This window comes from Lithobates pipiens, unplaced genomic scaffold (genome assembly GCF_037356315.1).
Source record: "Lithobates pipiens isolate NorthernLeopardFrog02 unplaced genomic scaffold, aLitPip1_a1.2 Scaffold_8, whole genome shotgun sequence".
Lineage (NCBI taxonomy): Eukaryota > Metazoa > Chordata > Amphibia > Anura > Ranidae > Lithobates > Lithobates pipiens.
The window spans coordinates 594,597,831-594,624,437 of NW_027507903.1; the positions used below are offsets into that span (position 1 = coordinate 594,597,831).

Genomic DNA, 26,607 nt, shown 5'->3' on the forward strand with positions numbered 1-26,607 from the left:
TGATGCCGGCCTTTACCCGAAGGGTGTTTGGGGGAGACCAGGGAGGGTACCGCACATTTTCCCAGGGGGCAAAGTGAAATGCGTTGGGATGTGGCCTGGTCGGAGTCCAAGCCAAAGTCGCCATCCCATTCATTGCAGTAGGATACCATAGATGTGCGACTTCCAGGGGTTAACCTTAATTTCTTGAACCTTTGCAGGAATAAGGATGGGCGCCATCCTCTGTTAGCACTCTAGCAGCAGCTGTGGATGCACTGCCCCCTTCATATCAAGCCTGAGCTGCCCACACACTTTTATCAGGTCATGGATGGTAGCGAGACTGCGCTGGTGGAAAAAAGAGTACCTGCCATGTGAAGCACAGCTCATGGGAACGAGGGGAGGCACAGATCACCCCCTGCAGGAACCCAACCCTACCACCATAGGAGGCTGGGAAGGAGTCCTCACAGTGGCCAAGGGGATGTATGCAGCATTACCAGCTGCACGCTGTCCTGCATTAAGGGACCTCTAGCCTGCTACTAACTACAGGGACTCGCCACCCCACCTGTAACTATCAAGTGCATAGCTAATTTCAAACATGAATATCGGGACAAAACAATTGCTTTACACAGGAATATTAGAGCCAGTATACAAAAAACCCTGGCCCCCACAACCACCCATCTATCGGTCTTCCATGTGCACCCTAATATTGCGTGTGTAAACCATACACGTGATCAGCTAACCAATCAAAAGAGCATAATACAGTATATGTATTCGTTTGACTGAGGGTGACGGGGGACAGCCAGTAGAACACTATGGGGGCAGTCCAAAACCTTTTGGGAGGTTTACACAAGAGAGTGAATGGGAGTTAAACTACGAAAGGCAAATCCACTTTGCACTGCAAGTGCACTTGAAAGTGCAGTCGTTGTAAATTTAAGGGGTAGATCTGAAATGAGGGGATGTTCTGCTGATTTTATCATCCAATCATGTGCTAGCTAAAATGCTGTTTTTTATTTTCCTTGCATGTCCCACTCAATAAAAACGTAAAAAAGATTTTAATCATTTAGTATCTGAGTTGATTGTGCTGCTATAGTCCATCTATTTTTATGGATTTTTTTCAATTACTCAATTAATAGGACGAGGCACTGGTAAATAGTGAATGTCCACACACAGTACCATACTGTGCTGACATAATACATTTGGGGTTATTTACTAAAGGAAACTCCACTTTACACTGCAAGTGCACTTGAAAGTAAAGTCACTGTAGATCCAAGGGGGACATGCATGGAAAATAAGAAACACCATTTTAGCTTGCACACGATTGGATGATAAACTCCGCAGAGCTTCCACTCATTTCAGATCTACCCCTTAGATTTAGAGTGACTGCACTTCCAAGTGCACTTGCAGTGCAAAGTGGATTTGCCTTTCGTAAATAACCCCCAATGACTCTCTTGCGTAAACACCCAAAAGGTCTGGGACTGCTGTTGCGTGCCTTTATCTTGAATGTGATATCAGCAGCCCCAGCAAACTCAGAGCTGTTATTCAAGGTACACGCTATGGCACTCATCTAGCAGATACATAAAAGGTTATGTAGGGTGGTGGAGAGATGAGTGAAGGAGCTGGGTCAGCACAGAAATTAATTAGACATGCAAAGAAGAAAGGGGGCAATAACGTGGCAAGACAGAGAAGGAACTGGGGCTGTGTTACAGAACTGACTCATGTCTGGAATGGTCAAAAAGATACATTGCAAATTATTAATAAACATTCTGGAAGGTTAAAATGCTGCAATTAAGAATTTAAAACATTTGATTTTGTTGTGCTTTTTACCTGCAATTTTTTCACATTGGTGAAAAGATTTCTTTAAGCCCAGCATACAAACCCATGAACAGTATTGTTTCAGCTTACTGAATCTCATTAGTAAAGCAGGCAGATATATAGCTGGCAAGTGAAGTGACATCACTGATATATACAAGTATATAAAAAGAGACTTTAGGCAATTCCTCCTGGGGTATGCAGATAAACCTCTACAAAAACAAAGGCTTTCTGTGTAAATGCCAAAACATTACTGTCCATTGATAGGCATTCTGGACCATTAAAGGCTATGTGATCTATTACAAAGCGGGTGGGTTGGGCATTTACTTCAAGGTCTATAATGTACCCAGAAGTCCTTTTTTCATTTTTAAGAAGCATTTACATATATTAATTTAGCTTAATTTCCATTATAGCTCATTTATTTGGCATCAATTGTGTGTTTTTATTTGCAGGCAGTGATATGGTAGAAACTGAGCTTAGTGATATCTACATGGTGAAGTCCCCGTACAAAGTTCTCTTCACCAAAACCTCCAAATTTTTTAAACCTGGAATGCCTATGGATCTAATGGTAAGACAATATATTGGCGGTTTATTGTATATTGCAAATTAAAGAGGAAGTAAACCCTGGTGGGTTTTACTTCCTCTTTATTTCCCTGCAAAGGTAAAGCATAATGGGCTACTATGCATCGCATATTACCCATTATGTGTCACTTGCCCGACCCCGAAGCCTGCAATGTCTCCGTTGTCCCCACTAGCAGGGAGCATCCATCTTCGCCCCTCTTCCTTCCAGAAGCGGGAGCCGCCATTAATGGCATGACCGATGTGCCCTTTCTAAAGGGCGCATGCGCCGATGACATTGGCACATACGCTGTAGTAGGGATGAGCTTCGAGTTCGAGTCAAACTCATGTTCGACTCGAACATTGCCTGTTCGCCTGTTTAGCGAACAGTGAACAATTTGGGCTGTTTGCGGCAAATTCGAAAAGCCGGAACACCCTGTACAAGTCTATGGGAGAAATCTAAAGTGATAATTTTAAAGGTTAATATGCAAGTTACTGTCCTAAAAAGTAGCAGTGATTTTAATAATGATTAAAGCGAAACAATAAAAGTGTAATATTCCTTTAAATTTCATACCTGGGGGGTGTCTATAGTATGCCTGTGAAGGGGCGCATGTTTCCCCGTGCTTAGAACTGTCCCTGCGCAAAGTGTAATTTCTGCAGGAAAAAAAGTCTTTTAAAATCACTCGCAGCTATAATGAATTGTGGGGTTCAATTCAATTACCAGGCCCTTCAGGTCTGGTAGTCTGGTATGGATATTAAAGTGGAAGTAAACCCATCAATTTAAACAGTTAAAAAAAAAAGGCATGCCGGGAATGATAACTGCACATTGGCTGTGCTCTCAGCCAAACTATCAAACCATCCAATGGCTGGTGTCATAACGAATCACATGTGCAGCACCATAGCAGCTGAAGATTAAACGGAGGCAAAGATGGCAGCTTCCTTGGCTGAAAACGATGGGGGAGTTTACTTCCACTTTAAGGGGAACCTCGCGTCAAATGTAAAAAAAATTGACGTGGGGTTCACCCTTAATATCCATACCAGACCCTTCAGGTCTGGTATGGATATTAAGGGGAACCCCCTGTCAAATTGAAACATTTTTTTACGTGGGGCCCCCTAAAAATCCATACCAGACCCTTTATCTGAGCACGCAACCTGGCAGGCCTCAGGAAAAGAGGGGGGGACGAGAGAGCGCCCCCCTCCTGAACCGTACCAGGCCACATACCCTCAACATTGGGAGGATGCTTTGGGGGTCTGTGACCCCTCAAAGCACCATGTCCCCATGTTGATGGGGACAAGGGCCTCATCCCCACAACCCTGGCCGGTGGTTGTGGGGGTCTGCGGGCAGGGGGCTTATCAGAATCTGGAATCCCCGTTTAACAAGGGGACCCCCAGATCCCGGCCCCCCTGTTTGAAATGGTAAGGGGGTACAAAAGTACCCCTACCATTTCACAAAGAAAGTGTAAAAAATGGTTAAATAAGACAAACACACTTTTGAAAAATTCCTTTATTAAAAATAAAAAAAAATAAAAAAAGATTCCTGCAGTGGTAATCCACTCTTGCTATCCAGCGACGGATGATCATCTCTCCGGGGTCCAGCAATGGCTGATATGATCCAGGGACGGGTGATTTTCAGTACAGCGCAGTCCATCCATGCATCCATCTTCTGTCTCCACTGAGGAGCCACTGCGGTGATCCCAGCGCCTGACGTTTCTTATATTAGGAGGGCGGGCCACCCGTTACCTGACCCCACCCCCTCTGATGCTAGTGAGGGAAGCCAGGGGTTCCCCAATGACGTATGGGTGACCCCACCCCTCTCTGATGTAACGGAAACCTGCGTTACATCATTGTATTACAGTTCATTTGTCAAGTAAAAAATATTTATAGCTACAAAAAAACAGAAACCAACAGTTTACAAACTTATAAACCCTAAAAAAAAACTCAAAATAAATTGACCCCAAACCATTATAGTGACCCTTTAAAATCCTATGGTGTCCAGATTACTGTTAGCCTTTTTTTATCTTGTAATATTTTGACACATTTTAAATTGAAGTAGCAATTTTTTCCTGGTGATGGCATGGTATAGTTTCTGATGGCTGGGTAAATATTAGAGATTGTTTGTGTAGAAAGATCTGTGATAAAACTGTTGTGTTTCAGCATACCTGTCATCTATCCTAGGTGTTTGTCACCAACCCAGATGGGACTCCAGCACACCGTGTCCCTGTGATGGCGGATCCAGGTTCAGTGAGAGGGGTTACACTGAGTGATGGAACTGTCCGGCTGACCATCAATACCCGTGCAGATATAAGCTCACTTGAAATAATGGTAACAATTGTATTTTTTATACAATAGCTAGGATCTCATTTAGTAGTTCCAGAACACAATGATGTAAACAATAGACATGCGCAGAACGAAAACATTTTGATTCGTTATTCACATAAATTTCTTTAGTTAAATTAGTTATTATTAAAGTATCATTTGTTTAATTTGTTTTCAGAATTTGTTTTGTTTATTCGTTTTCGAATGGATTCGAAAAGTTTTCAATTCAATTTAGAATAGTTTTCTAATCATTTCTGAATTACAAAAGTTTTCAAATAGTTTTCCAATTTTCAAAAATTTTCAAAAAGAATAAAATAGAATAGTAAATAAAGAAATAGAATAGAAAAAAAAATTATATATATATATATATATATATATATATATATATATATATATATATATATATATATATATATATATATATATATATATATTATTATTTTTTTATTATTATTCTATTCCTTTATTTTCTATTCTATTTTATTCTCTTTGGAAATTAGAAAATTATTTGAATTAAAAAACTATTTGAAAACTATTTTAATTTGAATTTCGTACGAACTTTGTTTTTGTTATTTCGGATTCGTATAATGAAAGTTTGGCCGAATTTTAATTCAGAACGAAACTAACCTCACATGTCTAATAGACGAGTATGGAATAATGTAAGTTAAAAAAAAAAAAAATACTTAGATTAACAACCACTGGGGGTCTGTTTTGCAATTACCATCCTTTAACAAAACCATTAAATTGCTTACTGGGGTGCTTATACTATCGGGATTAACAATGATTACAACGCAGATTGAACATAGTAGACCCAAACCACCTACCCAGGCATTTTCCAGCCTTATTCATAGAGCACACGGCCATCCTACTACTTAAATCATAATGGTACTGCCAAGCCAGTGTTCTGGGACTACCAATTCATGAGAGAAGTAAAAGTGTAGACCAGTGGTTCTCAACTCTGTCCTCAAATACCCCCAACAGTCCATGTTTTGGGAATTTCTCTTAGATAAAATAGCTGTCCAAAATATCAACCCATTGACACTGATTTAAAGCACCTGTGCAAGATAAAGGAAGACCTGCAAACATGGCTTGTTGGGGGTTGAGAAGCACTGTTGTAGACAATATAAACTGAAAAAGTATATACACTTTGAGGTTAGGCTAATTGGTTTATCCAAAGATCCCAGTTCTGAATCCAACACAGTTTAATTTGTTTTCAGTTAGGTTTAAGAGTTCACCTCCAGTATGTCTGCTAATATACTAGCAGATCAAGATTGAGCACTAGCTTGGAATTTAGACATTATTGTGCCATAATCATGCTTAGTGTCTCAGCCCAGAAGTGTCCATGGTCAATATAGGATGGACAGACCTCCATGTACAATTTGACCAATCTATGTCACCATTTGGCCCATGTTTGTTGCTATGAAGATAGAAGACAGAAGAAGCAAAGTTGTGCACCCAGATGCTGACCACATTGCTTGGCAAACAATAGAATGGATCAGGTTTTCTCCCCAGTATGGTCATGCTGTGGTTATGTACTTGTTTTGTAGACCTAGGAGGTTTACCTGATCCAGCCAAAAATGGCTAAATTGGGTGATTGTCATATCACATCTATGGGCTTTAAATTTCATAGGCCTAAAGTGATAAAGTGATAGCAAGTCTGAGGGTTTTGCAACTGTAAGGGGATGAGCCATTGTTCTTGGGCACACTGCCTATCAGAAACTAAAAACGTGTTGATGGAAAAGTTACACGATTGTGGGAAATATGTTATACAGAACCAATGTTATAATAATAAAATCAATATAATATTTCTTATTACTTAAAACAAAGCAATATTTTAAAATGTATACCTAGCCAAAACATTTGTAAGTCTTGGATAGAGTGAAGAAAGATTAGAACCTCTTTCAGAAGTTTATTGCTATCAGCAAGAATCATTCAATTTATCCTGCCAAGCACTGTCACCAGGACAGAATCAGAACACCAGAGATATCCAGTGTAGCACCCTCTACCTTAGATAGGTAGGTGCTAGTGTAGTGTTTTTGTGTAAGCTGCCAGCGCAGGTAAATTTAAGCAAGCCTATGCTGTGAGTTAGGCCTGTTTGGTTTGATCCGGGGGCAGGGGAGGGGTTTAGTATAGCAGTAGGTTACTGACATGTGCCTCAGCTCTTGGGCGCCTCCTCTGTTTCTAGGGAGAATGTTCTGGAAAAGGGGCAGGACAGAGTGCTGGAATGACATGGGGGGAATGTGAGGAGCTCTGATCAATCCCAAACTAGGATTTGCAGGGGGCAGGCCTCCTACATATACCCATGGTCAGCCTGCTGGGGGGAGTTGTCAGCTGGATGAACTGGATGATGGAGTGTTAGACTGTTGTGTCTGAAGGGACCCCTTTCTGGAGGGTATACCTCAGGCAGGGAGCTTGAGAGCTGGGAGGGAGCCTCTCCTTACCCAGTCATGGAGAGGTGTCCTGGAACAGGAGCTGGAGGAGACAGTTGGTACGCATGTCCAGAGCAAGGTCATTCAGGAAGGATCCAGGTGTCAGTGAGTGTAAAGCACAGTGGAATGATCTGGATAAGACATGCCAGGGGAGCTGGATGTAGAGCCAGAGGGAGAGACTGTGGAAGTTTGTGTCAAGTCACTGAAGCCAGGAAGGAGGGCAGGATTTGCAAGTCAGGCTTGCTGGGATCAGTAGTCCATCTACATTTATTCTTCTCATATCCTATCTGTTTTTAATCCATAGAGAGTATTATACTCCCAAAAAAATGTTTAAACTGGGATGGCAGAAGAATGATCAATGTCCTAGGTGTGGGGCAACTGGCGACTTCATCCACATGTTATGGAAATGTCCGAAACTATTCAGATATTGGGTAGAGATTGTAGAGAATATAAATAAAACCTTTAAGATTGCAATAGAGATGACGGTTAAAACCTGTTTACTGGGTCTAATAGAGGGGTGTAACGCTCCAAAGGATACCATTGAAGCAGTGCTAAGATGCCTATTCCTGGCGAGGAAATTAATTGCTCAACATTGGCAAGCACATAATCCCCCACTGGTAGAGAAATGGGTCCTGACTGTTAATTTAACAGTAGGAAACGAGTGAGTGTTCTCTTTTAGACAAGGTAATCAAAATAAATTTAAGAGAATGTGGAGACCTTGGTTTGACAAATTGGGGTTACCTTTATAGGATGGGAGGGACTTTGAGCTTTCCTCCTGCGTCTTTCCCTACTTGTTCCCCGAGCCTCACCGTAACCTTTTGTTACATTCTTTCCTTGGGTTTTTTTTTTCTTTCTTCTTTTTTTCTTTCTTTTTTTAAAGGCACAATATTAATATAGCTACAACTAAAATCTGGTGTTAAAAGACTGAGGACCAAGTGGTGTGGGGAAAGGGATGGTGGTGGTAGGAGCAAGGGTGGTAACGGTATTGAGCTGGGGAGGGGGTAGTGGTAGCAATAGCAGTTTGTTTTTATATTTTATATTATTGTTTATTATGCTACACCCTCTTCAATATTGTCTTGCTATTTGGAATATGTTATCTTTTATATATTAATAAAGAAAAAGTATTAAATAAAAAAAAAACATTTATTCTTCTCAAGTAAATCGGTTGCTACCACAAAGGGGTACTGCAGGTCCCGGCTTACAAAGAGCCATCAAGCAAAGACACTGGGACTTATTCAGAGTGAGGCCTTGTCATGTTCTGATGGTGTGACAGGATTAGTAAAATTGGACAGTGAAGTAGTGTTCTGAAGGAAGTGAGTTGGAAGAAGTGTTCTGAAGTAAAAGTCAATCAAGTTTAGGGTCAGCCATCTTGTTCTTCTGAGACGTGTGATGCAGTTACTTTTATTCTGCAAAGTACTAATTCAACCTATGGGCATCCCATGTGCCTTTTCCCCAATCAAGTTCAATCCCCTAATAAAAACAAAAAAACAAAACAAGCAAGATACTGTTCATTGATTGAGTAGTATGTCTAATGGATGTCTGGGAGTAGGGTGAAATGTGTGGATGCTGTAACACGTAGAAACCCCGCGGGGTCATCGCTACACCAGAATTTTGTCAATGGAAAATTATTAATTATTATTCAGAATTTATATAGTGCCAACAGGTTGCCCTGCACTTTACAACATGGGGGCAGACAGTACAGTTACAATACAATTCAATACAGGAGGAATCAGAGGGCCCCGCTTAGAAAATGAGATGAAAGAAAATCTCCCAATAGGGAAAATTGAGAGGAGATTTCTGCCTTTGGAAATTTCCTCTTACTTCCTATTGTGTCTTTGGAACAGGAGAAAAATCCTTTCAATGAGACATAGACTGCAAACCTTTTTCCCTTTACACTGTATCTTTTTATTTTACTTGCAATACTAGTTTGTTCTTTTTAATAGTTGTGTCTTGTCTTTTCAATTGTAAGGCAAGAACAGATGATCCAAGATTACCACCTACCCTACAAGCAAGTTCTTCCATGACAGCCACTGCATACAAACCACGTGGTGGTAATTATCTGCATCTCAGTGTTGGCGGTGGAGAACTGAAAATTGGTGAAAATGCTGGTATCAACTTCATTATACGGAACAATGAACCATCAGTTCAGAACCAGATCACTCATTTTAATTACATAGTAAGGATCCTTTAAATATCACCTGTGTCATGTATAATACTTAAACTGCTATGATAGGTACACATGTGCTTTCTTAACCCTTTCATGACTAAGCCTATTTCTGACATTTGGTGTTTACAAGTTAAAATCCCTATTTTTTGCTAGAAAATTAGAAGCCCCCAAACTATATATATATATATATATATATATATATATATATATACATATATTTAGCAGAGAATCTAGAGAATAAAATGGCGATTGTTGCAATATTTTATGTCACACGGTATTTGTGCAGCTGTGTTTTAAATGCAATTTTTGGGGAAAACTTTCATGAATTAAAAAAAAAAAACAGTATAGTTATCCCAATTTTTTTGTATAATGTGAAAGATGATGTTACGCTGAGTAAATAGATACCAAACATGTCATGCTTTATAATTGCTCGCACTCGTGGAATGGCGACAAACTTTGATACTTAAAAATCTCCATAGGGGACACTTTAATTTTTTTTACCAGGTTAGAGTTACAGAGGAGGTCTAGTGCTAGAATTATTGTTCTCGCTCTGACGATCACAGCGATACCTCACATGTGTGATTTGAACGCAGTTTACATATGCGGGCGTGACTTCCGTATGTGTTTTCTTTGCTACGCAAGCTTGCGGTGATGGGGGCGGTTTGAATTTTTTTTTTCTTATTTATTTTATTTATTTTTATATGATTAAATTGTGTTTAAAAAAAAAAGAAATGGTCACTTTTATTGTTGTCACAAGGAATGTAAACATCCCTTGTGACAATAATAGGTGGTGACAGGTACTCTTTATGGAGGGATCGGGGGTCTAAAAGAACCCAAATGCCTCCTTTGCATTTAAAAGTGTTCAGATCACCGAAAACGATGTATCGGAATGCTGTATACTTTTTATAATCTGGCACCATTGGCAGCCGAGTAAACAGGAAGTGACGTTGTGGCGTTGTTTCCGTGTTTACATCAAGGAGACTGTAACAAAGCCATTTCCGGCTTTGTTCCAGTCTGTCACTAGCCACCGGAAGAGCCAGATTGTCAATCGGCTCTCCAGTGCCACCAGGAGGCCTGGGAAGAGCGGCGGGAGGTGGCGGGAGGGGGGGACGACCCTTCCTACTCCTCTGGTATAACAGCCGAGGGGCTTTTAGCCACATCGGTTGTTATCCTCGGAAAGCCGATCACCCACTCTAAACAACAGTACCAGAATGATGCCTGCAGCTGCAGGCATCATCCCGGTATAACCCCCGAAAGCCGAGTACGCACATCTGCATACGCTCGGCAGGAAGGGTTAAAGCACATGTAGACAAACCCTACTACCAAAGAGTCATGTTTCATGTGATGAATTTGCATGCTAATTATGTGTAACTGTAATGCACTGTACACACGATCAGACTTTCAGACAACAAAACCATGGATTTTTGTTTGAAAGATATTGGTTCCAACTTGTCTTGCATTCATACGGTCACACAAATGTTGGCCAACAATTACAAACGTAGTGACGTAGAAGACATACGTGATAGCTCCATTACAAACACTATTTATAGTTACGGCTGGTACCTGATTCCAAGTATGCGTGGACTTTTGTCAGACGGACTTGTGTACACACGATTGGAAAGTCCGACAACAAACATTTGTTAGCTGAGAATTTGAGAACCTGCTAGCCAACATTTGTTGGCGGAAAGTGCGACAATAAATCCTCGATGGAGCATACACATGGTCAGACTTTCCGCCAAAAAGCTCACATCCAACATTTGTTGTCGAAAAATCTGATCGTGTGTATGGGGCATAACATTTCCAATTATTTGCTACCTCTCTCCAGAAGGACAGAATCATCTTAGCTCAAGCATCATTAGGGGTTTGTCTATACTTGCCGCAGTCTCTGAAAAGATGGTGAGACCTGCACAAGAAGGCCTAACAGGCATTCAGAAGGCAATACTGCTGCCATTGTAATGGGTAATGATTTTTGAATGGGAATACCAGGCCTCAACCACATGCCTAGTGTTTAAATTGCAGGGCGGCTCTTTTCATTTAATGCCCCCAAACACGACAGGGAGTATAATTTTTGCCAGTGTTCAAAAAAAAAATTGGCAGCCTTGCCCCAGTGTAATTTTCAGCCTTGTCATTGCAGTCTTGAAGTTTAAAAATGGCACCACCGAGATACAGAGTCCTGTGCATCTCGGCTCCTCTCGGGTCCTCTCGGTGACCCATCGCAGTTTGCTATGGAAGTGGCGTTCCGTCCCCGCCATCTTGGTACACCCCACACTCGTCCACACTCTAAAATGCAAAACTCCAGTGGGTGTAACAACATGTCCGCTTTACCCCTTCTTAGTTTATCCTTACTGTGGATGAGTGTGGGATGTAGCAAGATGGCGGCGGCGGAACGTCACTTCCATAGCAAACTGTGATGGGTCGCTGAACATGTTGTTACAGCGGCTCTCGGGTCCTCTTGCAGTCCCGAGCAGAGCAGAGAGTAGCCGAGTGTACTCGGTTCGGCTCACAGTCAAGCCCAGTCCCTGTGTTATGTCCATCATAGGGCGGTGCTGGGTGTGACTGTGAGTGGAGCCGAGTACACTTAACTATGTATCTCGGCAGGGGGCCCGCCGGGCCCCCTATTGGGCGGGGCCCCCTATTGAGCTGGGCCCATGGGCTTGAGCCCAGTCAAGCCCAATAGTCCGGCCCTGCTCACGACCGAAAGTGAAGTCCAACTGGTACAGGAGAGAGCCTAAATGTGCTTTAGTAGCTGACATCACTATTGCAATAGGGGCTACCCTGGGTTTCAGGGATCCCAAGGTGCTCTACAAGTTTACTGTATGTACAGACATCTTTAGGTAACAGCTTTTCAGTCTTGTTTGTTGCTTATCATCTTTTACCTGCACAAAAGGTCTTCTTTTAAATTCCTGTATCAATTATCCAAAACTATTTTAAAAATACAGGGTTACATGTTGCTGCATTTATTTTGTGCAACAAGAGGGTTCAATGATTGGTAATAAATAGTTCCGTTTTTGAAGGTTTTCACCAAGCTGTAGGTGGTTGTGCCCCCAAGTCCACCCTCTTTTTGCTTCTCATTTATTTAACATATATTTTATATTTCACAGAAAGTAATAAGTGGAGTTAAAGTCACGTGTGTGTGTGCATAAGACACTTTTAATGAAGGAGTTGGAGGATAGATGTCAAAACTTTGGACGTGACATTGTACATTTGGCATTCCACTGGATGATCCAGTATAATAATGTCCGTAACTGAATGTCAATTTTAGTGCTGAGAAATCCAACACACAATTCAAAGTATTTCAGTAATAACATTAGTAAACTTCTCCACTTCTGCCCAGCTCTTATAGCCAGCTTGGCCAGTGGCATAGATAGTGGCATGAATTTGCTGAAATTCAAACTAGACAGTGACAAGGTTGCTGTTTCTCCTTAAAGAAGTTTCTTCAACTTATGAATTAATTGTCAAAGGACCAGTGATGGCATCATTTTTAGGCCAGCCCCAATTTTCCAAGTGCTATCCAAGCTGGAATTCTTCCAAAAGCTCTTTTCCTTCATGTTATGTAGCGCTAACCCATAAAAATGTTGGTTCTAAGCCTACTAATTTGTGATTTTGAATTTGGTTTCCAATTTGTGATTTTGAATTTGAGCAAAAAGATATTTATGTATTTTTTTTTTTAAATCTTACAGATACTAAACAAAGGTAGAATAATGAAAACTGGAAGACAACAGAGATTACCAGGCCAATCCCTTGTGACTTTGCTGCTGCCAATAACACCAGAGTTCATCCCATCTTTCCGCATATTGGCATATTATGTGGTCACAACTGGAGCAGGCCGTGAGGTTGTGGCTGACTCTGTCTGGGTAGATGTAGCAGATACCTGCATGGGAACGGTAAGCATGTCCTAGGAAGTAATTAGACATCATATTGGTTTGGCACTGCCATCTGTGATATCAGCAGATCATCAAATCATTCTAACAACATGGAAATCATTATAAAATAATTTTTAGCACATTTTCATAGTTTCATAGTTTCATAGATAGTAAGGTTGAATAAAGACACCAGTCCATCCAGTTCAACCTGAGTAAGTGTCTACAATTGTCCCTATCCCTGTACATTGCACACTCACATCAGTCCCTACCCTCAAGGAGCCCACTATCCTAGGTCCCAATTCATATACTAGGGCCAATTTTTGGACAGAAGCCAATTAACCTACCTGCATGTCTTTGGATTGGATTTTAAGCATTAACAATTTGTACATTTTGTTGCCAATATATATTTTCCTATCTAAACCCAAGTTTAGCCTTTAGCCCAATCCTAACCCCAACTCCAAATGTCACCCAACCCCTAATGTTGTTCTATATGGCCAAAAGTATGAGGATACCATTATAATTTTCAGGTTGAGTTGTTCCCGGTGTTAATTATACAGCATACAAGTCATTTTAGACAGTTTGTGAGCTTGTGGGGACAGTTTAGAGGAAGCCCTTTCCATACCACAAAGAAAGCTCTATAAAGACAAAGGGGAAATTCCTATACACACTTTAGATTTCTTTTGAACCTCCACACCAAAAAAATAGGTTTTGCAACAGATTCCTGTACCTGCCGAGAACAGGTACAGGAATCTGTGTTTCGAAGGTGGCAGCACTGAGGCTGAAGTGTCCATACCAGACACTCCATCCTTAATGCAGCTCAGCCTATTGAGCTCCCTCCCCAGCCCCTGTGCCTGGCACAGACATTAAGTTTTGTAGAGCAGTGGGGAGTTACCCATCAAACTCTTCCCACCCCCAGGTTTGCCTTGCTTTTGATTAACAATGCACAGCAGGTGCTGGATCTATGGAGTTGGGTGCTTGGTGCTTGATGGGGAACTCTAAGACTAGCTCCCTATCTGGTCCAGATCCCTTGTGACTTGCCTATAGCCAAATATGGGCATTGCCATACTTTTATAATAACATCAGCCAGTACCCCTGGCACCTTTGTTTACATTCATCTTTTGGCTGGAGAACTTCCTAGCCTATGGCTGAAAGGGGTCGAGAACAGAGCCCTATGTGTAACATTCATGATAGGTGCCCAGCACAGACATGCCCCACACTGAGTACTGGTGTTTCTTTGTACATCAGATTAGGGATGGTCTTAATAACCACCATGTTCCTAATTTGCAAATCTGTAAATCTGTTACAGCCATAGCGACAGATTCTCTAAGTGGCAGAAGTAATAACTACAATAATTTGTCAAAGACGTCGCTGACATTGTGACAATCATAATCAATGTTATTCACTTTACCTGTCGTTGATGTTAATGTTATGACTGATCAGTGTACAGTGGTGTGAAAAAGTGTTTGCCCCCTTCCTCATTTCCTGTTCCTTTGCATGTTTGTCACACTTAAGTGTTTCGGAACATCAAACCAATTTAAACAATAGTCAAGGACAACACAAGTAAACACAAAATGCAATTTGTAAATGAAGGTGTTTATTATTAAAGGTGAAAAAAATCCAAACCATCATGGCCCTGTGTGAAAAAGTGATTGCCCCCCTTGTTAAAACATACTATAACTGTGGTTGTCCACACCTGAGTTCAATTTCTCTAGCCACACCCAGGCCTGATTATTGCCACACCTGTTCACAATCAAGGCATCACTTAAATAGGAGCTGCTTGACACAGTAAGGTCCACCAGAAGATCCTTAAAAGCTACACATCATGCCGAGACCCAAAGAAATGTAGGAACAATTGAGAAAGAAAGTAATTGAGATCTATCAGTCTGGAAAGGGTTATAAAGCCTTTTCCAAAGCTTTGGGAATCCAGCGAACCACAGTGAGAGCCATTATCCACAAATGGCGAAGACATGGAACAGTGGTGAACCTTCCCAGGAGTGGCCGGCCGCCCAAAATTACCCCAAGAGCGCAGAGACGACTCATCCAAGAGGTCACAAAAGACCCCACAACAACGTCCAAGGAACTGCAGGCCTCACTTGCCTCAGTTAAGGTCAGCGTTCATGCCTCCACCATCAGGAAAAGACTGGGCAAAAATGGCCTGCATGGCAGAATTCCAAGGAGAAAACCACTGCTGAGCAAAAAGAACATCAAAGCTCGTCTCAATTTCTCCACAACACATCTTGATGATCCCCAAGACTTTTGGGACAACATTCTGTGGACCGATGAGATAAAAGTGGAACTCTTTGGAAGGTGTGTGTCCAAGTATATCTGGCGTAGAAGGAACACTGCATTTCATAAAAAGAACATTATACCAACAGTAAAATATGGTGGTGGTAGTGTGATGGTCTGGGGCTGTTTTGCTGCTTCAGGACCTGGAAGACTTGCCGTGATAAAAGGAACTATGAATTCTGCTGTCTACCAAGAGATCCTGAAGGAGAATGTCCGACCATCTGTTCGTGTACTCAAGCTGAAACGAACTTGGGTTCTGCAGCAGGACAATGATCCTAAACACACCAGAAAGTCCACCACCGAATGGCTGAAGAAAAACAAAATGAAGACTTTGGAGTGGCCTAGCCAAAGTCCTGACCTGAATCCTATTGAGATGTTGTGGTATGACCTTAAAAAGGCCGTTCATGCTCGAAAACCCTCTAATGTAACTGAATTAGGACAATTCTGCAAAGATGAGTGGGCCAAAATTCCTCCAGGACGCTGTAAAAGCCTCATTGCACGTTATCGCAAACGCTTGGTTGCAGTTGTTGCTGCTAAGGGTGGCCCAACCAGTTATTAGGTTTAGGGGGCAATCACTTTTTCACACAGGGCCATGATGGTTTGGATTTTTTTTCACCTTTAATAATAGACACCTTCATTTACAAATTGCATTTTGTGTTTACTTGTGTTGTCCTTGACTATTGTTTAAATTGGTTTGATGTTCCGAAACACTTAAGTGTGACAAACATGCAAAGGAACAGGAAATGAGGAAGGGGGCAAACACTTTTTCACACCACTGTATATCATAACTGGCAGTTATAACAATACATCTCTATATACAATTTATAGGACTTTGCAAAAATGGTGTACTATACTTTATAGAGAAAGGTACACTAATCTAGAATTCTAGGTGATCGCATCGTTGATTACAGCCTTTGTGCTCACATAGGGCAGGTTTATTCATATACACCCACCATTTTAGACTATACATGAGCCACTGATTATAAAGTTCAACCTTTTCGAAACATAAAACTTAAAGTGGTTGTAAACCCTTACATATACCCAGTGAAGTGAATGGCCTCAGGTGATACACAGAGATGAAACAACTCATTCTTATAAGGTGTACCTGTTTATCTGCAGTATCCTCTTCTCTACATCTGTTCAAAGTGCAGAATTTACACATCATCTCTCAGCTCTGAAAATCAGGGGGCAGGGCGCTGAAGTTACATCTGTGAGGAGAGCTCTAAAAGCCGATTGGAATGGAGGAAGGGACCCCTCCACACAGCACGCAGGAACAGAGCTGGGGCTGTCAATCATAGGCTGTGCCCTCCTCTGTCACCATTTTTCTCTTGTTGTCAGGAAAACTCATCAGTGACTCATGTTTATAGCAGAAGAATGAGGAAGCAGACAGAAATTACTCTTAGTACTCTCGATTGAGACAAGTACACACTATAAAGGGATATGCTTTCTTCAGATTTTATTTTTTTGTTTCATAAATGATTTATTGAGAAAAAAAAATTCAAGGGTACAGAACAAGAAGTGGGAATAGGGGAGAACACACGAGAAAAGTAACTTCCATTGTTACAAAGCATAAGGAGTGAAGACAAAGGAAGCAAGAGATACATCTTGTACAGGTTTATGCTTCCATGTTCAGTGGCATAGTATCTAAGCATAAGTTTCTAGAGAACAAAAAAGAATTTGCATTAACATTAGGTGTAACAAAGCCGGTATAAACAAACCCTTCTAGCTTGACCCACAATCGACTTGGTGTTGGTAGATCGTAATCTTTAAGGACATAAGGAGCGGGCTGAAGATCCATTGTAGTGAAAACTGGGGAGCTAATGACGGGTAAATGGAGGCAACAGGCTACCCTCCTTCCGGATAGGTCCCTATGGGGTATTACAGATCAGGGACTTCAATAAGTCCCTTCAGCTCTCTTTTATAGAAAGAATTTCTGTACTCAGAGAAAGTACAGGAAAGAAGAAAAGGGAGACATAGAAAAGAGCAGGGTTGAAGGAGAGAAGAAAAAAAAAAAAATATATATATATAAAAGGGGGGATGGGGGGGTGGAGGAGCGGGGTAGGGAATCGAGAACTGGGGTGGTGGGGGATGCTTCCAAGGTTGGGTCTGTAACCCAAACAGAGATAGCAGCCAACTTTTGGGTTCTAGGACCCACAGTCAGAGGGAGGGGGTGAGAATATCACCATCTACCCTACCCCATATCTGAGGGCCCCGCCCCACCTGCTTTGATAAGATTGGTCTACAAGTAGGTTTTAGAGGTTCAGAGAGCTGTTATTTTCTGCTTGTATGGCTTCTCTATATTGTGTGGAGTTTCTAAAGGATAACAAAGGTCTCCAGGTGTGTGCAAATGTATCTGCTCTGTCCGAGGAGATATGAATTAGCTCCTCCATTTCCACTATGCGGTCAATCCTCCGTAACCATTCCATCACCGAGGGTGGCTGTGACGACCTCCAGTGCACAGGTACACACATTCTTGCTGCATTCACCATATGCATCGCAACTGATTTGAAGTAGCGTTTCTTGGGGAGAGTAGACAAGTGCAATAAATATTGTGCCGGTGAAAAATCTAGTTGGAGGGCAGAAACCTCCACTATTATTTTGTGCACGCTCATCCAGAATGCCCGCATGTCCCGACAGTACCACCATATATGGGCTATTGAGCCCCTTTCCCTCCCACATCGCTAGCATTTATCCGATACCTCTGGGTAAAATGTATTTCTTCAGATTTTATGTCTGAGGTTTACAACCACTTGTATTGGAAGAAAATTTTCATAAAATTCTACCTCTTGCAAACTCTACTGTGCCCGTAGAGGACTAAACCAAATTCAGAGCACAAAGAGGCAGGTTGGTAACATCCATTACAATTTTACAATCTCACAAAATACTCACTTTAGTTTTATTATGAGATATTAACAAAAATATATATTTGATATATATAAAATGTATAACCTGATTTGAAGATATTAATGAAAGCATTAGCACTGAAGGTCCCAATGTTTCCCTATCAGCTTATCTTTTTAACTCTTTTAACTTTTAAGTCTGGAAATATTGGTTTAATATTCATTTATGTAATTTCACTTTGTTACACTCCGACGTCATATATGCAATGCATCACCTGTGGAGACTATAGACAACCATGCTATCATATATTATACAGTTGGTCCACCTATGCCACTACCAGGAAGCTGGTTCAGAGCAAAGGCATGTAGACAGAAAGTGGTTAAAAAAGGCTGGTGGAGATCATCAGCATTGGGAAGCAAATAACCACATCAAAAAAGTGCAAATAGTATTTTATTTTAAGAAAATATTAAATTTCCTAATGATGCACAGTGCTTTAACAAACGTTTTACAGTATATCTATTTTAACTTAATATTGATTGTGTGATAACAGGGTACTTTTGTTAAATTTATTGCAATACGAATAAAACTGCGGTCTATCTCACAGCTGACAATTTCAGGCGACAGGGATCGGGACAATGCAATTCAACATCCTGGAGCTTCTATGAAACTTAGACTGAAAGCTGACCACAAGGCCAGTGTGGGATTGGTGGCCGTGGATAAAGGAGTTTACGTGTTAAATAGCAAATATAAGATATCCCAGACCAAGGTAGGCTGATTAATGTTAGTAAGCAAATGTATTTGTTATGATAATAAAAATATAATTTAGAGATTGTGAAGATTCTAACTGAGATCTGAGATCTTTATCCAACTATAATGGTGGTTATGATGCTGACAATGAATCAAAGTGCTTATAAATATGATGGTGGTGAGGACCTTGTGGTGGGAGATGTAATGACGCTGATAACAATTATTAAGGGTGATGACAAAGAGAAGAAAGTGATGGTGATGATGATAAGGAAGAGAAACTTGTTGAAGACAAATTATAATTTATTTTGAAACTGGGGATGACACCAATAAAGTCTTTGGGGCTAGTTTATTTTCTAGGCAAAGGCAGCCAAAAGATATGGCTTGCTGGCTGATGGTTCTGATGAAGGATTTGATGGGGCAGTGATGAGGATGAGGGTGCTGATGATAAGAACTTTGATAGGGGCAATGATGATAATGAAGATAGTAATGCTGCTGGTAAGGCTGATGGAGACTTTGATGACTGGTGGTGATGATGCTGAAGATTATAAGTATGGAGGTCGATGAACAGCTGGTGATGAGGTTAAAATATATTTCAAGTCAATACATTTTTTTTCCATTTTGGATAGAGTAAGGGAGGATTACAACCCCCATTTGGGGAGATTTCCCTTAACTTCCTGTCCTATAGTCAAAACAGGAAGTGAGAGGAAATGCCCCCTAAGTGACGGGATCCTGGGTGTCATCTGAGAATTGGTGTCTCATTGGAAGATTTCCCTCTATTAGTGGGATATTCTTTTGCTTTCACTTTCAATAACAGTAAATGTTAACGGGGTTGTAACGACATATTCGGCGACCCATCGCAGTTTTCTACGGAAGTGACGTTCTGTCGCCGCCATCTTGCTAAACCCCACACTCGTCCACAGTAAGGATACACTAAGCCCCTGTACACACGGTCGGAGATTTTCCACAACCAAATCCGTCGGATTTTGTCCATCAGATTTAGTCTGACGGATTGTGTCCGAAACTGTTGCATACACACGGTCGGACTAAGTTGTCGAAAAATCTGATCTTTCAGAACGTGATGACGTAATTTCATTACGATGGGACTAGATTCAGGCTAGTAGCCAATAGCTTTGATGTAGGAATTTGATCTGACCATGCGTGGCACTTGGTCCGATCAAAATTCTCTACACATGATCGGATTACGTCCGACCGGCCCAGTTGGTCGGGAAATATTTCCAACATGTTGGAAAATTGGGTCCAACGGAGATTCGGACGGAATCAGTCCGATGCATACCACACACAGTCGGATTATCTGACGACACGGTCCGATAAGACGCATTCCGATGGATTCTCCGACCGTGTGTACACGGCATAAGAAGGGGAAAAGCGAATATGTTTTACACCCGCTGGAGTTTTGCATTTGACACATATTTATAACAGTAAAGTCAGTTTATATAGTGAAATACAGGACTTAGAACTCTATCTGATTACTTAGATCTTGCATTTTAAGATCAGCGGCAACCTTGCTCATCTCACAGGTTTGCTAATCTGATAGAAGTTCACTGCTTTTAAAATTCAACATCTAAGCAGTCAGACGGAGCTCTAAGTACTGTATTTCACTATGGAAATTCACTTTACTGTTATAAATACGTCTAAAATGCAAAACTCCGGTGGGTGTAGCAACATGTCTGCTTTCCCCCTTCTTACTGTATCCTTACTGTGGATGAGTGTGGGGTGTAACAAGATGGTGGCGACGGAACATCACTTCCGTAGCAAATTGCGATGGGTCGCCGAATATGACGTTACAGGGGCACAGACATGTTTTCTAATCCCCCTCCACTCTCTAAAAACTAAAAAAGTTTCACCCCTATTTGCACTTTGGTACTGATAAACAGATTGATGATGGTGGCAGAGGTAACGATAAAGATGAAATGATTATGAAGGTGATGAGGATGATGAGTTTTTGATGATAATGGTGATAGGAAAAAGGGCTGTGATGACGTTGATGACGGAGAGGCAAATGATGGTGATGCTGGTGATGAGGAAGAGAATGACGATGATGGTTGATGCTAGATAAAGGTGGTGGTGATGAGGATGATGATGAAACTGATGTTTATGATGGAGAATTTGATAACGGTGGGTTTAATGAATTGAATTGATGACTATGATGAAGTTGATGAAAGGGTGGTTAGGGGAGGATGATGATGATGAGGATGTGGATGTTAATGCTACTGATGATAAAGATGGTTAAAGAGAATGTCAATGGTGATGAAAAAACATTATGATGATAATAATGGCAGAAACTATAGCTTTGAGAGTGAGAAAACTATTAATGGTAATGATGATGATAGAAACTGTACTGTTGATGAAATGATCGGAGCAATCGTGACAGACTTGTTGATAATGCACATTCTGATGTTGATAAATAATAATTTTGTCTCTTCTGTATTAGATATGGGACTCAGTGGAGAAATATGACACTGGCTGCACTGCGGGAGGTGGTGCTGATGCTTTAGGCGTGTTTTATGATGCCGGATTGGCATTAGGCAACAGTTTCCATGGTTCCACCTCTCAGAGATCAGGTAAAGATAATGCATCATTTGATTATTTTCAAATTGCAACAGACCCTTGCTCTTAAACAAGCTAGTAGTTTAAAGTGGAAATTCACTGCATCTGAGCACTAAACCGAAAAAAAATGTAATTCATTTTTAATATTCAAAGCAAACTCCCCCATCCATCCCCGTCTCCATGCTTTATTTTGTTAAGAAATCACAGTGAAAAACAACCCCCTAGCATTTCTGGTTGTGGCCATCTTGAACAAGGGCAGATGATTCATGTAGCATTTAGAGTGTCCTTAGCTGGGTAAGCTGCTCCTCCTCTCCTGAAGACTCATAGGGTGAATTACATAATTTGCCTATGCATGGAAAACAGAAAGTAACTGAAGACATGTTCAAAAAAATGTTAAAACAAGTAAATATGTACTTTTCTGTCTATTTATTAATGCTAGCAGTATAAGGATTAAGAATATTCAGTGTTGATGGAGAGAGTAAAGTTTATGCTATTCCCATCCACCTCTTAGCGAAAATATCAATGTAATAGGTTACCTAAACTAAGCAGAATTACTTGTCGCAGTAACACTGTCTGAAGCCTTCTGAATATATCCCATATAGTTTAGCTCAATATAGAGGGCCCTGATCTCCAAACAGCACCCTCTAGTGGTGGCAATAATGGACGCAAACACACCCAAGCCATGGTACTCAAAATAGGATTTCCTCATGGTTCTTTGGAGGACACAGCACAATAAATTGTTAAATTTGTGAATGAAATACGCTGTCTGTGTAAATTGCAGTTATACTTTAAAGTGGAATGGAACCCACTAATTTAACTGTTTCCCAAAACAGCTACTTTCAATGCATGCCCTACTGATAACCGTTAGGACTGACAGTTTTCTTATTTCGGCTCCCAACCAATCTTTCAAGCCCATGAATGGCTGGTGTCATAACTGATCACATGTGCAGCACCATGACAACTGCAGATCCAAATGGAGGATAAGATGGCTCCATCCTCAGCTGTATAAAATAGGAGGATTAAGGAATTCCAGAGATGGCATATTTTAAGTAGTTATATTGGTCCAGATTGGACCAATGTTACTGTACTATACCTGTAGGATACCTCTGGCAGCTGTAAACCACTGCAGTAGACACAGCTACTCCAGTGACCTCGAAGGATTGGTGTCCTGTGCTGATCGGCTGCCCGGCTGCATCGTGAACACAAGAGGTCAGCTGCTTGGGACAGCACTATTCAGGGAATGCTTTGGAGGAGCGGGTCAGGGTGGTGACATTACAATGCAGCAGGGAAGCCGTTCTGCATTGGACCCAAAAATTCTGGTGGGGATCACTGGAATAGTGGTGTCTACTACAGTGATTTCCAGCTTCTGGGGGGATCTCACTGGTATGGTAAATGCATATTTAGCAATAGAATGAGTATAGCCTCAAGTATAAAATGAGCACACAACAAATAAAAGTACCATCATCCAGGTTGGAAAATTTCAAGAGACAAAGGTTCTAGGAATGCCGGGGCAGTTGCTGATGCTGCTCCCTTTGCATCCAAACCTGAGGAATTTGGGGTATATGGACTATCTCGGTACTTGGTAGAAAAACACAATTAATGAAATATAAAAATTACAAATTGTTTAACCACTTTCAGACCGGACCATTTTGCTGGTAAATGACCAGAGGTCTTTTTACACTTTGGCACTGCGCTGCTTTAACTGGTAATTGCGCGGTCATGCAATGTTGTACCCAAACAAAATTTGCGTCCTTTTCTTCCCACAAATAGAGCTTTCTTTTGATGGTATTTGATTGCCTCTGCGATTTTATTTTTTGCGATATAAACGTAAAAAGACCGCAAATTTTGAAAAAAAATGATATTTTCTACTTTTTGTTATTAGAAAAATCCAATAAACTCAATTTTAGTCATACATTTAGGCCAAAATGTATTCAGCCACATGTCTTTGGTAAAAAAAAAGTCAATAATTGTATATTTATTGGTTTGCGCAAAAGTTGTCACATCTACAAACTAAGGTACGTTTTCTGGAATTTACGCAGCTTTTAGTTTACGACTGCCTATCTCATTTCTTGAGGTGCTAAAATGGCAGGGCAGTACAAACCCCCCCCAAATGACCCCATTTTGGAAAGTAGACCCCCTAAGGAAATTGATAAGAGGCATGTTGAGCCCATTGAATATTTTATTTTTTTGCCTCAAGCGATTGAATAATGACAAAAAAAAAATTTTTTATTTTTTTTTACACAAAGTTGTCACTAAATGATATATTGCTCACACATGCTATGGGCGTATGTGAAATGACACCCCAAAATAAATTCTGCTGCTTCTCCTGAGTACGGGGATACCACATATGTGGGACTTTTTGGGAGCCTAGCCGCGTACAGGGCCCCGAAAACCAAGCACCGCCTTCAGGCTTTCTAAGGGCGTAAATTTTTGAGTTCACTTCTCACTACCTATTACAGTTTTGAAGGCCATAAAATGCCAAGATGGCACAAAACCCCCACAAATGACCCCATTTTAGAAAGTAGACACCCCAAGCTATTTGCTGAGAGGCATGTTGAGTTCATGGAATATTTTATATTTTGCCACAAGTTGCGGGAAAATTACAAACTTTTTTTTTTTTTTTTTTTTTTTTAACAAAGTTGTCACTAAATGATATATTGCTCATGCATGCCATGGGCATATGTGAAATGACACCCCAAAATAAATTCTGCTGCTTCTCCTGAGTACGGGGATACCACATATGTGGAACTTTTTGGGAGCCTAGCCGCGTACGGGGCCCCGAAAACCAAGCACCGCCTTCAGGCTTTCTAAGGGCGTAAATTTTTGAGTTCACTTCTCACTACCTATTACAGTTTTGAAGGCCATAAAATGCCAAGATGGCACAAAACCCCCACAAATGACCCCATTTTAGAAAGTAGACACCCCAAGCTATTTGCTGAGAGGCATGTTGAGTCCATGGAATATTTTATATTTTGCCACAAGTTGCGGGAAAATTACAAACTTTTTTTTTTTTTTTTTTTTTTCACAAAGTTGTCACTAAATGATATATTGCTCACGCATGCCATGGGCATATGTGAAATGACACCCCAAAATAAATTCTGCTGCTTCTCCTGAGTACGGGGATACCACATATGTGGGACTTTTTGGGAGCCTAGCCGCGTACGGGGCCCCGAAAACCAAGCACCGCCTTCAGGCTTTCTAAGGGCGTTACAGTTTTGAAGGCCATAAAATGCCAAGATGGCACAAACCCCCCCCAAATGACCCCATTTTGGAAAGTAGACACCCCTAAATTTAGGGGTACACTAGGGAGACTAGGTAATAAATGGCGGGTGCCCTGAAACTATAAAAAAATAACTAACCAACCAGCGTCACCTGTAACAGTTATATGGTGATCACTGGTGAAAGGGTTAACTAGGGGGCAATTAGGGGGCTTTATGCGGTAGTATATGGGGATCCCTGGCGCTATAAAAAGCTGCAGCGAACCTAAATACCTACCTGCCTAACTAGCGTCACCTGTGACACTAATACAGCAATCAGAAAAACGATCGCTTATTAGGCTGGGTTCACACTGGAGCGATGCGGGAACGCCACGAATGCGCGGCGGGTTCCCGCATCGCATGCCTCCCGGCGGCAGTTCACACTGCCCTATGCGAACTGCTGGGAGTGTCAGTGAAATGTTACTGACACCCCCAGATCAGTTCGCATATCGCAGTGCGATCTGCAAACTCGGATCGCATGGTGTGAACACCCATGCGATCCGATTCTGCTGCGGGCCAAAAAAAGGGTCCCGTGCGAATTTGCGGCGGGTGCGGCGAATGGCTGAACTCGAATCGCACAGAGATCGGATGTGATTTGCACTGCAGTGCGGTGCGAATCACATCCGTTCTCATAAACCGCTGCAATGTGAACCCAGCCTTAGTGACACTGGCGACGGGGGGTGATCACGGGGTTAAACCTTTATTGGGGGGGTTAGGGGGGTACCTTAGAACTAAAGGGGGCTAACCCTAACTGCCCTAACAGTTATTAGTCACAAATGACACCCGCCGGGTGATCAGGGGGTTAAACCTTTATTAGGTAATAAATGGCGGGTGCCCTGAAACTATAAAAAAATAACTAACCAACCAGCGTCACCTGTAACAGTTATATGGTGATCACTGGTGAAAGGGTTAACTAGGGGGCAATCAGGGGGCTTTATGCGGTAGTATATGGGGGTCCCTGGCGCTATAAAAAGCTGCGGCGAACCTAAATACCTACCTGCCTAACTAGCGTCACCTGTGACACTAATACGGCGATCAGAAAAATGATCGCTTATTAGGCTGGGTTCACACTGGAGCGATGCGGAAACGCCGCAAATCCGCGGCGGGTTCCCGCATCGCATGCCTCCCGGCGGCAGTTCACACTGCCCTATGCGAACTGCTGGGAGTGTCAGTGAAATGTTACTGACACCCCCAGATCAGTTCGCATATCGCAGTGCGATCTGCAAACTCGATCCGATTCTGCTGCGGGCCAAAAAAAGGGTCCCGTGTGAATTAGCGGCGGGTGCGGCGGGTGTGGCGGGTGCGGCGGGTGCGGCGAATGGCTGAACTCGAATCGCACAGAGATCGGATGTGATTTGCACTGCAGTGCGGTGCGAATCACATTCGTTCTCATAAACCACTGCAATGTGAACCCAGCCTTAGTGACACTGGCGACGGGGGGTGATCACGGGGTTAAACCTTTATTGGGGGGGTTAGGGGGGTACATTAGAACTAAAGGGGGCTAACCCTAACTGCCCTAACAGTTATTACAGTCACAAATGACACCAATGCAAAAGTGTGCCTGGCATGTTCTACTGTGTGTGTAGAGTGTTGGTGCAACTCACCGATCCGCTCTCCTCCGTGTCGGAACGAAAAATACCGACACGGAGGAGAGAATACATCACTTCCTCTCCTGTGTTTACATTACAGGAGAGGAAGTGATGTCACCGGGGAATTCTATTCGTCGGAAGCGATCGCGAGGGGGTGGCCATGAATGAATGGCCGCCCCCTCGTCCCGGATCGCTCCCGGA

The 26,607-nt window shown here is 41.8% G+C and overlaps 1 protein-coding gene across 1 annotated transcript in view; it reads left to right on the plus strand.

Moving 5' to 3' along the window:
• Nucleotides 1–26,607, plus strand: part of LOC143961247 (venom factor-like) — a 147,410-nt gene that overhangs the window by 40,958 nt on the left and 79,845 nt on the right. The window contains exons 10-15 of the mRNA XM_077470482.1: nt 2,238–2,353; nt 4,519–4,665; nt 9,058–9,264; nt 12,936–13,139; nt 18,850–19,011; nt 21,445–21,574. Of these exons, the coding sequence (XP_077326608.1) occupies nt 2,238–2,353; nt 4,519–4,665; nt 9,058–9,264; nt 12,936–13,139; nt 18,850–19,011; nt 21,445–21,574 (966 nt within the window). The remainder of the gene's footprint in view (nt 1–2,237; nt 2,354–4,518; nt 4,666–9,057; nt 9,265–12,935; nt 13,140–18,849; nt 19,012–21,444; nt 21,575–26,607) is intronic.